The following is a 15,227-nucleotide window of genomic DNA, read 5'->3' as shown; positions in this document are numbered from 1 at the left end:
GGGTGTGTGTGATTCCGCACTGGGAAACAATGAAATATGGTCACATGAAACCAGGAAGCGGATCTGCATATATAGACACCAATAAAAACAGGTCACCAATAAGACAGACCAGGGAGCTGACTGTGATTGATGGCGCGGAATTATTTTCTAACATTTCCAGATAGCGTGGACAAATATACTGATCATTTTAGATTGTCCCCCGCTGTTTGAGAAACGTATTCGATTTAGAAATGCACACCTGTATAAAAATAACAACAAATTAACAATAATAACCAAAAAACAAAACAGCAGACAACCAAAACAACAAAAAATCCTCCAAAACAAGACGTGATAAACAACAATGTGATATAATTGACAAAAACAAACGAAATTTTAAAAACACACAAACAATAATGAATGACAGGACCCCTCTGTCGTCTCTCAATTATGTGACAAATCCAGGCTGCCCAACCATTTGCACACAATAATGATGGCTTGGCTATTTCCCACACCATGATGAAATCCGATAACAGTGATCACTAAAGAACTTTCATGTGTGATTACCGTCTGTATCTCCTGCCCCGTGCCGTCCCCTCCCGTGACGATCTCACTGCTGCATCGCGTGACAGAGCTGGTGTGAAAATAACACCATTTTTCACAGAGACTGCTGTTAAATGATATACAACTGAACTATACAGCTATACAATTGATATACAACTGTTGAGTACAGTTGGAGTTGTAACAAAGGGGATCGTTTTACATGGAGCAGCTCAGAAATGAATTTCAAAACAGCTCTCAATGACAGAATGATACATGTATATGTTTTACTTCATCTGAAACAATTAGAAATGCATTGTCCTCACGGGAACTATATTGTTCCAGACGCTTTCTAAAAAGTATGCTGTTAGGATTTTAAAAAAATAATTTACAAAAACAAACAAACAAATTTAAAAAAACGCATATGGGATTGAGATTTTTCTATGGCATTTTGATATCGGCAGTAGATCTAAAGACTATGCTTATGTTTGAATAATGTGATATCCGTGATTTTTAAGATGGTTATGGCGCGCACGTGAAATGAGTGGAATTCATCAGTAAATACAATGACTATAAAACCCGTTACATTTACTCCATAGTCTCACAAATATTGATGAGGAATGGACGATGCAAAATGTAAAGTCTGGGAGCTGGAGAAAGCAAGTCTGCCTTTGCACTTTATTATAAAGTCCACCAAAGCGCAATATCTCATTTGTGGGCGTTAAATTCGACGGGAGATCACGAAGGACGATCACGAGTGACCAGCCCTGTTCAGGAGAGGTACATCCAGGTGCTCCACCCAAGTCGTCGGTAAGCCACAGCCACGGATACAGCAGGACATTGCCAGGTGTACGTCGAGCATCCGACCAAATGATCCGCAACCGTCTGAGAAAGGCGGGCTTTCGGGCGAGACGCCCTATGGCTGGGCCTATGGTGCACATATCTCCGTTGGTGCTACACCGAACATCCGTGGAAGCTGGCTAACTGGATAAGAATCTGGTTCAGAGATGAATAACGTTTCTCCTGCAACACCATGACATCGTGTATACCGACGTAGTAGTGATCATTACTCACCCAACTGCGTACGAAAGGCCGAGCTCTTCTGTAGTGGAAGTGTTATGATGTGGGGTGACATATCATACACCGGTAGGACCGACTCAATGCTGGTTCAGGGAAATTAGACAGCAAACATGTACATCATCCACACGTCCGTCCAATCATCAACCGCCAGTGAGAGATCTTACAGCAAGATGACGCCTGACCCCATACGGCACGTGTGACAATGGCCTACCTAGCCAATGAGAACACTAGTCTTGCCATGGTCGTCAAGGTCTCCAGACTTGAGCATCATAGAACATCTTTTTGATCAGGTGGATCGACGTCTACGATAATGTCAACGGATCCTGCAGACGGTTGTAGAATTTGCAGTGGTGTTAGAAGAGAATTGTGCTCACACCAGGCACTGACTATAACGCCTCCTGGGGCCAAATCTTGAGTAGTCACAGGTATGACAACGTGATGACACTATTCACAATAAAGTTGTCAATCTGTGTACGCATTTTTGTTCGCTAGGTTCAAAATACTATGAGATATGATTGTTTGAATAAACATGATATATATCCAGACGTTTTCCGTATGCGTTTCTTTTTTGAAATCACTGAGTATTTTACGATATATTTTCGATGTGCAAGAGTGAACGAGTTTCACTATACAAGTAACTTCGCCATCCTAAAATACGCTTCACACATTGAAAACACCGTTTAAATACTTTTCAATAGTTTTTTACAGTCATATGACTGGAATATTGCTAGATGCGTCCTAAAACTAAACCACTCGCAAATAATCTTTTCACAGGAATAGAGGTTGAAGCATTACGATTAAGATTATCATCAGCATGTTCAGCAATAATCTCTTAATATAAACCAGTAGTATTGGTCTACGTTTCTATCAAAATGTCGTTATGCTATCACACCACCCTCATTATCACTACCGCCGACGTCGTCGACATCATAAACTCTATTTTAGGCACACGGTATATTGAAAAACCAACCAAAATCGCTTCCGACTCAGAGCGTTTTCTTCATAACGAATATATATATATATTCCACAGTCCACTTTTCAGAACTTGCAGGGCAAAAAAATAATTTATTTCAACCAGCATGGCTATTTTAATCCAGTCAATTTACACTACCTTTTTATCGGTCTTACTCTCATTCGTCAGTCTCCCATTTTACGCCCCGTTGTTTTATTATCTTCTGTGTTTTAAATTAGAAGATTCGGCATCAAGCATTTACTTCAATGTTATTTTATTCACTCGTCTTTCATAAAATGTTTTAAGTGCTAATTTTCCCACTCTAATGTTTAAAGTACACATCTTCCAAAATACTCTCTCACCCAACTGTAATTTGTTCTACCAGTTATCATTGCTCATGCTGCTGAATGTAATAAGTCTTATGTGTGTCATGTTATAGACCTCTCGTGTAAATACTGAGTTGTTTCGTGATTCTCGTGTTATACGTACTATTTATTGTTCTATATGTCACAGCAGTTGATGTAGAACAAATTCCCTCTCGGGTGAGTAAAGCATTATTATTTCAAACACTCTCACATCCTAACGGCAAATCAGAGTAGTCTAATGGTTAAAGCGCACGTTTGTCACGTCGAAAGCCCGTGTTCGATTCCCCACATGGATACAATGTTTGAAGCTCATTTCTGGTGTCCCCGTCCTGAAATTGCTGGAATATTGTACAAGGCGGCGTAAAAACAAACTCACTAACGGCAAATCTCAGAACAAATCTTAGCTTCTCTGCCAGAAACACAGGCAATCGTTAGAGCAGAAGGGTCCTTTAGTATATTGATATGGCTATTATATCCTCTACCCCATATATGGATAATAACCGTGGGCGATCTGCGTCGTGTGTCCAGCTCTCCACTACATTGTCCACTGAACGGTCAAGATGGAAGTATTACCAGGCCATCTGGCAGGACTCAAGCATAATCCATTCACGAGTCCATTGATTCCCCGTTGCCGTATACATTCGATCTCCGTGTTTACTGTTATACGGAAACGTGACCGCCGCAAACCTCGGAGCGGATATCGGAGGCATTGTGGAAGTCTCAGACACTGGGCAAGTCGAAGTTTGGCCGGAGGGGTGTCCGTTGGCGATACAACTGAAAAATTGGGTTTTCAGTAGGGAGATGGTCTCACTAAATGAGAAGTGGTTGCTTTTTCAACCATAGTTTATAAAAATGTATATCTTATTTCAGCACGTTTCTTAACTTTCTTTAGAGGGTGTTCCTGTCAAGGACAATGTTCTGCAGCATTTGGTTGGTTATTGTTTTACGCCGCAATCAGCAATAAGATGGCCGTCTGTAAATAATCGAGGCAATCCATGGTTCATTAAACAGCATCAGCACAGGTGTTTCATACTTATCACTGTACTTATTGTCACTATCACTGATTCAACTTTATGTCAGTTTGTACTTCATCGTGTTAGTGAAACAAATACCACAGTGCTGTAAATAGGCAAAGACTGTATGTTCTGTTTGCTTGATGTTAAACTCAACACTCGACAATATTACAGCTATATGTAAATAATCGAGTAAACAAATCCATTGATTTGTATGTTGAGCAACGATCTACTCCGCTGGCTATGGTATAGGATTACATGTATCAACCAAGTCCGCGAACCTGACACCCGATCCCATTAGTCTCCTCCTGAGACAGGCATGGGCTACTGAAGACCGATTCTAACCTGGAATTCCACCGTTCACCAAGATTATGCTTGAAAACAGAGAAAAAACAAAAATCTCCAAAACAATAGAACTATTAACTATGTTAATTAAAAGGTGGAAAATGAATACAAAATAGATAAATAGAGCAAGCATGACGACATGCAGATATACGATCACTAACAATGATATGATTATTATATTAATATTACACAACTACATAGGCCTACATTATATAATGAAATATATATCAATAACCAGTGAAAAAAATCACTGATAAAAAAACCCCGAAATACTTTGAAACATCCAGCAGAAGCGCTTACCAGACAGTACAAATTATATTCGTGCCTACGACAATCTGCACACAACATACCCTTTCAACAAATGAACTCGTCCTAATTAATCGTTCGCCATCGACCCGACAGCCTGCATTATTGTCTCCAGAGGGGTTTACAAGTGGATGATTAAATGACTAAATTGGATGAGAATCATTTGACAATAGAGACAGATTCTTTTAAGTATGACGATCACCAGGCCATTCTCCAACTTGGTACTAAGGAAGATGACTTTGCGAAAACAAGAGCAAATCGTTACAGAACTGTCGCTCTTGTTTGGGGGTCGTGTTTGGGTACAGGAGTACTTCCCACAAAAGTCACGGAATTTGATAAGTGCAATATTTATGATGCCAGACTCGCGAAAATGAGATTGTTCCACAATTATCGTCGAGTGTTTCCAATCGAAATTTAATCTACTGATTGATTTATTAGTACCACCACGCGGAAATAACAGGACCATCTGATCATAGTTGATTGAGCTCCCTGTTGGCTTTAAGAATATTAATATAAGCACAACATTCTTTTTCAGAGCTCAGAGTGGACAGTGGCCATACCCTAGGTAGCGCCATGGAGACTCAATCACCTATGAGGACTCGTTTGTTAATGTATATATTGATGAGTTAGATTCTTCATCATACACAATGCTTTGAAGTAGCATTGGAGAGCATCTCCTAAGTCGTTTTATATTAACACCTTTCAACCATTCTTCAAGAACATTTGAATAAAGATTTTGAAAAGAAAGCAAGGCGGAAATCTGCTGCTTTTGTGATCTTAATCATTTACAAGGTCTCTTAGTTCTGTTGCTTAGAATGAAAAGGACAATGGACGCGATGTAATGAATCAGTCATTGATTAGACATTCCTGTGATTGACACCATGAGCATCTATCTACGCGGCGATTTGGATACGATTACTTGCATCAGCCAGTCAGGGGGCCTGAGCCGGTTTTCCTGACCTGGTTTTCACAAGAGAGAAACTATACAGATGGTGAGGTGAGGTGAGGTGTGGTGGCGTGGTGTGGGGTGGGGTGAAATGGGGTTTATATGACGACGTGCATGTGTGTGTATGTGTGGCTGCTTGTACTTGCCCGGACTGCCACTGGTTTTATAGTGCTAGCTCACTGAGATACCACGCTGCTGTGAAGTATGACAGGTTCACTCAGATACATTACACTGACTCCCAATCGACCAGTCCTTCCTATGCTCATTAATGCCGAGCGACTGGCAGGGACCAACAAGTTCCATATCATATAAATAACTAGAGAAATACATATTTGTCAACATATGAACGCCAATGACAACTTAACAACATAACAATATAATTATTTACATGAATTGTAGTTACAATTAAAAGGGAAAATTACCAGAGTCTTGAGCATGCACTAGTGCGAGGATATGTGCGCTATATAAAAATCTTATATCTAAATTGTAAAACCGTATAATGCTGTTGTCCATGGTAACCGTTACAAATACGAAAACACAAACCATTTTTAGGAGCCTCGTAAATCTAACAATCTTCTTCTGTAACAACTTAATGTCAAAAGTCATGTTTCGCTTGAATTCGTTCACTGTTACACTTTACCAAAGTTTTGCCATGAACATCTAGCATCACAAACGTTCTTCTGTGATTCATATTTCTATTATCTGACACTATTTTGTCACTATCCACTTTGCGGAAGAACGAATATGGGGGAACGGAAGGCTAGTTTACCTAATCGTGTTATTCTCTGGCGTTGAAGTTCAATACTTCTTGTTTAGTGCCGCAATGGTTCTGCTCAAATCAAAGAAAAGATAAATTCTTCTAGAAAGCTAAACATCATCAATTTTATGATGTTATGCTTCAATGTGATTGCAACAGACAACCTTACAATTACATGTTAAAAATACAATGTGGGGCAACCAATACTCGCACCTTGTTCAGCCGGAAGAAAACCGGCTGTCTGACTGTCGGCGGAAGCCCCAGGCATGGGAATCAATTTCATTGATTGACAGGATAATGACAAAGAAACATACAACTGGTGGAATCAGTTATCTGACCACAAAAACGAACTGACGTCCGAAGCCGGCCACTGGACGATTTAGGTTCCTACGTCTCTAAGAATTATTGAATTTACATTTCACAGAGTAGAATTTGCAAATCTGATTTACAACCGGGAGCTCTTCAAAATTTTGTTTTGAGTTGATTAAAATTGAAATTATGCTTGATAGCTACTTGTAGCTGTACCCATGGCGATCCTGGTTTTGATACATCTTTTTACCTTCGGCAACCCATGCTTGCCACATGAGGCGACTGACGGCATCGGGGGATTTGGTGGGCTGGGGAGGGTTGGGGTGGTTCCATATGTCAAGACCATGGCTGAGTGCGGCGTTTAAACAAGTACCAAACAATAACAACAAATATAAATAAATAAAATAAAAGAGAGAGTTTTTATGGATGTCAACTTCATTATTATAAGGAATACAACTTTTCGGAGTATATGAAGGAGTAAGGATAAACTCCGAACCGTGTTCCTCAAAATAAGCAATTGACATATTATGAAAATACTCTCCCTTATATGCATGACTTATCAATGTAATTCAAATGCCTTAAAAATATCTCCACGGGTCCAAGACAGCCGCCATTATTTAGTATAGCGACAGAAGTGATGTTGAAGAGCAAGATGTGTTTGTATTACTCCTGGGGTCTTGATAAACCGTAATTATCCCGTTTACGAGATGAAAGACTTGCATCCAAATTGCATCCAGGATATATATTCTTGATATTATGTTGGCGTCGTCAGACCCGGCAGGGTAATGTATAGCATATTCATGGTGACTGTCAACGGCGCTCATGCTGTTGAGCTCTTGGTGCGGTCAAGACGTGATAAGACAGAGGTAGCAGTGATAACCGTGAATGTAACGGTAACAAGAACGTCAACATCCAGTTCAATTAAATGAAACTCGCATTTCTCCTTGGTGGTGGATTGTGGTATTTTACGTGTGCTTCTTAAGACAACTTCTCTCTTGCGCTGTAACTCCATATTTACCTATCAACAACACAATCATTTATATTTATATTGAATCAGATCATTGCGATTCATGCCACGACAGATCCTGATTCATGCACTGATTGAATCGTGATTTAAATGAAGAAGTGGTTTACAATCAGTTCAAAGAATTTAGGTAATACAATTTCTTATTATGCAACAGTTCATAAATAGGAAAGGTTTTATTATCCTTGCATATGGTATGAAAACAAATGACTCTCGATATGTTTGCCCCTCACTGTTATAAGCATTGTTATTACCATTCTTTGAGGTTATTTTGTTTCTTGTATTTGCATCGTGAAACTATTGGTTTCCTTAGTATATTCATAAGGCTTAAGGTAAACAGAGTTTTATGGATGTCAGTATCATTAGGTAGGAGTAATATACCTTCTGCATCATACCATTGGTCCACCTGACAAAGGAGTAAGGATATGCTCAGAAACGTTGTGTTCCTCATAATAAAGATGGTGACATCAATAAACATGTTAAAACTCTCTTCCTTATGTATATCACTCCTGAATGCCATTCAGACACCTAAGGATTAAGGTGTTGACTTACATTGTAAACACTGTAAAGGAAGTTTGACTTCATATTGTTCACATATGATGGATTCAAACGATACAATTCAGTATTATTTCTACATTTTATCTCAAACACATCAATCAAATACAACAAATGAGCAGACAGATTGACTGTTATGTGTCAAGGAATAACCAGATGTCAGTGATTCATATCATTTATTCATTAGCAAATGAAACTTCAGATTCCCTCTCACAAAAAGTTATATGATGAAGAAAATAATGTGAATCAGGTTAAACAGTGACAATATACACTATATGAATGTAACCATGAAGATCTGGGTTAGAACTGATCTTCAGTAACGTATACTTGTCCATGCTTCTTGACACATCATCGGATCCTAGATGGATGCTCATGCTGTTGATCACTGGATTGTCGGGTCCAGACTCGATTATTTACAGACCACCACCACATAGCTGGAATATTGATGAGAGTGGTATAAAACTAAACTCACTCACTATATGAATGTATTATTAAAACATTAAATTACAATAAATCACCTGTGATAAAAACATTAAAGTAACTTCACATATGCACTGAACATAATTCCCAAGTGGAGTAGAATAAGCACACTTTTGAAAAAGTAAACAAACCATGAAGAATTTCAAAATGTAATAAACAATTAAAAATTCATGCAGTTGTCATTACAGGATCTTAAGGATGTAAAATTGAAAAACAATATTTAGATTGTAAGTCCAAATATGCCAGGCTTTTGTCTCTTGACCTATTTCAGTCATGAAACACACCTGAAATATTAACTGACCATCACGTTAGCGAATAAAAGACAACTCCTTATTGCTCCTGTTAATCGATATATACTCTGAAAAGTGTGTGTGTGTGTGGTGTGCCTGCGCACGTTTTAAACTCTGAGAAAATTAATGGATCCTGTTCCACTATGAACTAGTAAGCGAGTTTAGTTTTATGCCCCGCTCAGCAATATTCCAGCTATAGGCGGGGGTCTGTAAATAATCGAGTCTGGACCAAACAATCTGGATCAACAACATGAGCATCGTTCCATGCAACTGGGATACAATGATGTGTCAACCAAGTCAGCAATACCAATTTTAATCCAGATGATTATGGGTACACTATGACCTAACAAGTTATTTCTTCCATGAGAAAACTAAACTTGAATATGCCTGGTTCCTTGTTAATAAGACATTGACATGTAACTTAATTTACTTCAATGCCATTTTGCCAATTCCGTGAAGCACAGAGAAAAACCCATTATTGAGTGTCTTCAGACAATAATGAAAAACTGTATTTCTCCTCTAATCACAATCACCTCTTCCTCAGTGATGGTTCATATATATACACAGACAGAAACCTGTCAAATTACTTTACATGCTTCCATTCAACAGGGCAAAAGATTTCTGGCTTGATTAAGTAATTGATATAACTGGACTGTTGTATCAAATAGGCTAATATCATATCACTGTAAAAATCTCATTTGTACACTTACTGTTTTACCTCAGCAAATGCTAACATGTACAGAAACGTAACAAAACCAAACAGACATTACATGAAATCAATGGCACTTTCAATGAATCTGTATACAAAAGGACTTCAAGGTCTATCAGAAAGTACAAAATGAGAAAGTGTAAATGGATGCAAACACTAGATGCAAAAATCCTTAACATAGGCTCAAACTAATCAGATCTTTTTGCTAATATTCTGCCAAATTAAGTTTTAATAAGAAACCTGTTTATCAGTTTGACAAAACTGTCCGACAAAAATATTAATCGTTCGTAATACAAACAAGAACAACCCTATCCATAGGGTATACACTAGTATTTGTTTACACATACTATGCCATGTCTGAGAGTCCACCCTAAATTAGTCTGTTAGTCTGTCCTTATTACTACATGACTGCCTATTGTAACCTTGCCCTTGGCATAAAATACTTTTTACTTTCATTCGACTACTTCTAAAACTCTTAAACTATGAAACCACTCTGTTTTAACATCTGCTTCAGTACTTCTCTATTTCTGCGGGGATTTCCCTCGAGTCCTGTATTTGCGGGTCCCTTTGACTTGTACTCTTAGTTTTCAGTGGTCCTGGACTACGAAGTGGATGTTCCAGCCACTTAAATATTATTATTTTTTGCAATTCAGTTACTGTATTGTATTTTGTATCATCACATTGTTACAGTAATTAAATTGCAAAAGATACCATAACCTATTTTCACCAGACTCTGTGGTAACTTATTGTTACGTGATCGAAACTTTTACAAAAATTATTTGGACTAATCAATTTTGTTGTGTCTGTTTTCAAATTTTAAGCATATAGGAATTTGTGTTCTGTAGATCTTGTGTGAGGGTGACATGTTGAGCAGGAGAACAATGATGAAACATTGTCATTTAGCTTTTCAAAGCTCTGCAGGGAAAATCTCATCAGATTTCCATGAAGTCAGATCATATGACAACATGGTATGCTAGGGTATGCATGAAAAGTATCACGTCTTTAGTTTTATAAACACCATCGCCACATGACAAATGTCTGTGCCCACTGATTGCACCCTTCACTAAGTGAGGCAACTTTGGACTCTTTAAATAAGGTTTCCCATGAAAGCTGCAGATAGATGAGAAGACACTCCGCAAGATATCTATTTCCCACACTTTGAGGTGTTTTTTCAGAAAGTCTGCTATGAGAACATATTGGGAAATCCCTCTATGCACTGGTACAGTAAAACCACTGAAAATGAATCTGCACCTAGGCCCTGCAACAATCAGGGCTCCGGATAATTTTTCAGCATGAGTATGTATGCCGTATTTTTTCAATATAAGAGTACTGAGAAAAGGAATTTAATGGTGTGTAAGTAATCTCATGTTTTGTTTCATATATCCACCACAACATTGCTACTCATGAGTAAAAATTAAAGCAAAACTTTTTCAGATAAATATGTCCATAAATGATTCTAGGACAGTACACCATTGCTGTGGTGCATATCTGCTATGTTTTCTGATTTTTTTTCCATTGTATTGTGCATATTTTTAAAACGTACATACGCCGATACGGCCCTTATCTAAGAAATCTTTCAAAACATTCTGCTCAGTACATTTTCTGAGACATTTTATTACAATATTACAGCTTTGAAAACAGAACAGAACCATCAGCTCTGTGATTAGATGCTCTACCAATTGACCTGACAAGTGTAAATACCAGTGAAGTAATCCTGGAACTCTTCTGATAATTGGAACAAGAGTCATCAAAGGATGTCCCCACATATTTGAAAGAACAAATCATCTGACAGTTACTGAAAAACAAACTTGGTAGTTTTTTAAACTAAGTCCAAAATGTTTCCATGGAAATCGTGAAAAATATATATGCCAAACTTCTATAAATAGCAAAATGCACTTCAAAATCTGTTTGACATGTTTAACAATTCTTGTAGAAAGTTACTAAAAGGTTTCAGAGTTGTAATCTGGAATAGAAACCCACCCCTCCATTTTCAGACTAACCCACCCCTCCATTTTCAGACTAAGTCCAAAATGTTTCCATGAAATCTGGGAAAAATATATGTCAAAAATCTGTAAATAGCAAAATGCAGCTCTTTGGGATCTGTCTCAAGTATCTCCCAAGTTCTGTTGAAAGATACTTAAAAGTTTTTGAGTTCTGCTCTGGAAACAAAACCCACTCCTGTCCTTTCAGACTAAGCCAAGATCATTTCAATGGAAACAAGGAATAACAAAAAATCCTAATTTTTTATTTTTGAATATTCATACATCTAAGTGATACAGATAGTTCATTACATAACAGGTTGGTATAAACAGGATTCACAAACATATACATATAATACAAAGTCAGTTCACAGGCAATGTACATTCAGCCTGGAATGAACAGGTGAAACCAAAACTGATAGTTTCCTCACCTACCAAGTTCAGTACAATCTCCAGTTCATTTAACATGCAAATGTACACGTTCAAGAAGCTTTTACTTTGGCCGAGTTGCCAGAATGTTTGAAACACAGATACAGAGCCAATCTTTCAGGGAATTTGCAGTCATATGAAATAAACAGACCAACTCTGAAGATTTTGCTGATTATTTTGGAAACCCTCATAAAAAAAAGTTGTTTACAAATGACCTTTATTTTGTTGTCACTTTGCACCTTTTTTCTATAAGGGGGACCACTTGCTGGTAGAATAGGCAGGTGTGTGAGTTGCATGCGCAAAGTTGATTACCTTTATCCAGGTTAGACAACATTAATCAATTAATGGCAAAGAGTAATCAGAAAGAACAACATTGAGATCATAGTATTCATATTCCCAGGCTTCTAGTAAGTGTTTAAATTGTTTTCCCCCTTGTCTCTTTGTCCTATCATGCTTTGATACTAGATTCTTTAAATAAGACTGCAGGACAGGTGACACTTGGTCAAACAAAACAGAACTGCTATCAATTTGATGCCTTTTGCAGACAAAACACACAACGGCATCGCAAATATCTTTACTAAAGGTGTTTCCTGTAGGTGTAAGCCTCTTGAATTCTTCAAGTAGTTTTAGTTTGGACACTCTTAACGATATGGCTATTGAACTGTTTTCATCGTGCTGAGCCATAATGATTTTATTCCTGGGATATCAAGGTGATCACAACACAAACCAAACTGTTCACATTTGAGGTAATATTATCACATTCAAAATATTGTTCCACTGGCAGACATCTTCTTTTGATATGTCAAGGCAGGGTCTAAGAGCAGGTTACAGAACTACACCTGTTCCACGGTACAAATCACAATATCTGGCCCAATATCTATGAAGTTTCCTTTCCAGCAAAGCGTATGAAGAAGATACATCCACGATGTTCAGTCAGGCCTGTGGTGTACTCACCACGGAGTTTCCTCTCATACAGCTAAAGCGGATGGTTTCAGTGTTGATGTAACCGAAGTCACTGTAGGGTTTACGAACCTGTACCACCAACCCTCCTCCAAATGGATGTCTGGTGAATGAATGTCTAGGATGATAAACTGACTCCTGTACAGCTGTCCAGTCTTGGACTGTTGTATCTTCGTTTAAAGTAAGCAGGACACCCACTAATGAATGTTGTGAACTTTGTAACGGATACTTCTTGCTCTGTCTCAGCTACGACAGATCTACATAGCGATCAATAACGTCCACGATTGTAGTACCTGCAAATGCCGCAGTTTCCTTTGATGACGTTTCGTTCACCAGTTGCGATGATTGTGCACAAAAGTTATTTACAAGCCATCAAACACATCATACACCGCAGCTACAGCTGCAGCCATTTTGAATCACGTGACGTACGACGCGTCTGGGATTCCCTTCTTAAAATAGTAACACACACATTCTGTACCTCGTCGCTTGTTTACATCGAATTTTCATAAGTTACCATACATTTTTACTCGATTAAAACGGAGATATTCATTTCCAAGGTACAATGACTGACCACACCTGCGCAAAGGAATTGCAGGTGACTTTTAAATGTTCCTTAAATTTTTGTTGTCACTGTTACTGTTTTCTGTAATTGTCCTGAATATTTACTTACAAAATGCAGTTTATTTACAAGATTAATTGAATTAATTAATTGACAAGTTAACGAATTCGTTATCTTATAATTCATTTATACCATTCGACCTAGGGCGTTTACCGACTGACTGGTATCCAGTTGTGTAAAGTAAAACCGTCTTACAATTGTTCCCGGTCTCCCCTTATCATCAACGAACAAACCAAAAGTTTACTGTCTGGATAGTATACAGTACACATTCCTGTCAATTTGACAACAACTTATGAGTCAGATAATATTGTCATGAGCGAAAATGCGAATACGCAGAGCCCCTCTCGATAATATTAGCAAGAATGTCATAGAAATTCAGGTTTATTCAAAACAATTTACAATTATTATTTTTTTAACATTACTACACAACGGCACGCTAAAAATTGTCCCTCTCTCAAACCCCACGAATCTCAAACCGTTTTAATGAGGTACCTTAAGAAATACGCACTGCAGATCGAGACAACCACTCGCGTTTGTGTGTATGGGTAAAGCGTTTATTACAGTTTACGTAAATATTTATTATTCATTTTACCGCAACTAAAATAGTTACAATTTACGCCAAGTGTTATAGCAATATGCAGTAAATATTACAATTTGCTGCAAGTATTAAAATTTACGTCGTAACAGGCGACTCCAGTTTACATACACAAAATACTACTACTAGTAAGTGTTAACTTCGTGTCATTGTGTGTGTCATACATTGTAGTTCACAAGAATGGAATTACACGTCCAAACAAACACACGTGTATGTTTTGAAATCAGCACGTGGAGTCTTTATGATGGAATTAACACGCAATCTAAAAACGACACGGCAAATTCACACGTGCAAATCTTGATAATGAAATGAACACGCAATCTCAACACAGCGAGACTACAACTACAATCCATACAATGAAACAGACATGCAGTGTGTACAAAAACGGCACAGAAATCAACACGTACGTACCCTCCGCCATTGTGTTATCCTTGCCAGCTTGACACGTGACTGTCACATCCTGAAGTTCTCCCGCATCACACTTAGGTCCCCGCGGTGTTAGGGACATGCGTTGCTATCTGAAATATAGAAGTGGTTATATCCGTCAAGACGACGAAGCTGAGTTACGAGATTAATTTGATTGGTGGTGCCAATGACGATTGTTTGACTGTCGCATGTTATATACTGAGTGAAAAAATAAGGGAACACCATTCCATGGCAGTGTTCTTAAATTATTTCTCACTACACTTCTCCATCCCTTGATAACAAGTTTTCTCACAATCAGAATTAACCATATGAAAATATGCACAAACAACCAAAAATGCTTCCATATTTGATAAATATAGCGAATGTCGGAAGCTACCACTTTGGCGGGACGTGCTAATCTTAGCTTAGCTTAGCGACACCCGCTGGTAAGACTAATTTTCTGAGATCCATTTACATAATTTTCACACCTTATACATTTTTGAGTCCTTTACGCCAAACTAGTTTTGAGGATAGGTATGATTCTGCTGTTCTTTCGCACTGATGGTGTATGTTTATACAGATAAGACTGTATA

General features: G+C 38.1%; 1 protein-coding gene across 1 annotated transcript in view; it reads right to left on the bottom strand.

The window, feature by feature from the left end:
• Positions 1-14,659, bottom strand: part of LOC137273754 (Golgi-associated plant pathogenesis-related protein 1-like) — a 79,784-nt gene extending 65,125 nt beyond the window's left edge. The window contains exon 1 of the mRNA XM_067806585.1: positions 14,641-14,659. Coding sequence (XP_067662686.1) covers positions 14,641-14,650 — 10 coding nt within the window. The 5' untranslated portion in view covers positions 14,651-14,659. The remainder of the gene's footprint in view (positions 1-14,640) is intronic.
• Positions 14,660-15,227: the final 568 nt, after the last annotated feature.

This window comes from Haliotis asinina, chromosome 2 (genome assembly GCF_037392515.1).
Source record: "Haliotis asinina isolate JCU_RB_2024 chromosome 2, JCU_Hal_asi_v2, whole genome shotgun sequence".
Classification (NCBI taxonomy): Eukaryota; Metazoa; Mollusca; class Gastropoda; order Lepetellida; family Haliotidae; genus Haliotis; species Haliotis asinina.
The sequence above is the reverse complement of the archived record's forward strand: the minus strand, read 5'-3'. Positions and strand labels throughout refer to the sequence as shown.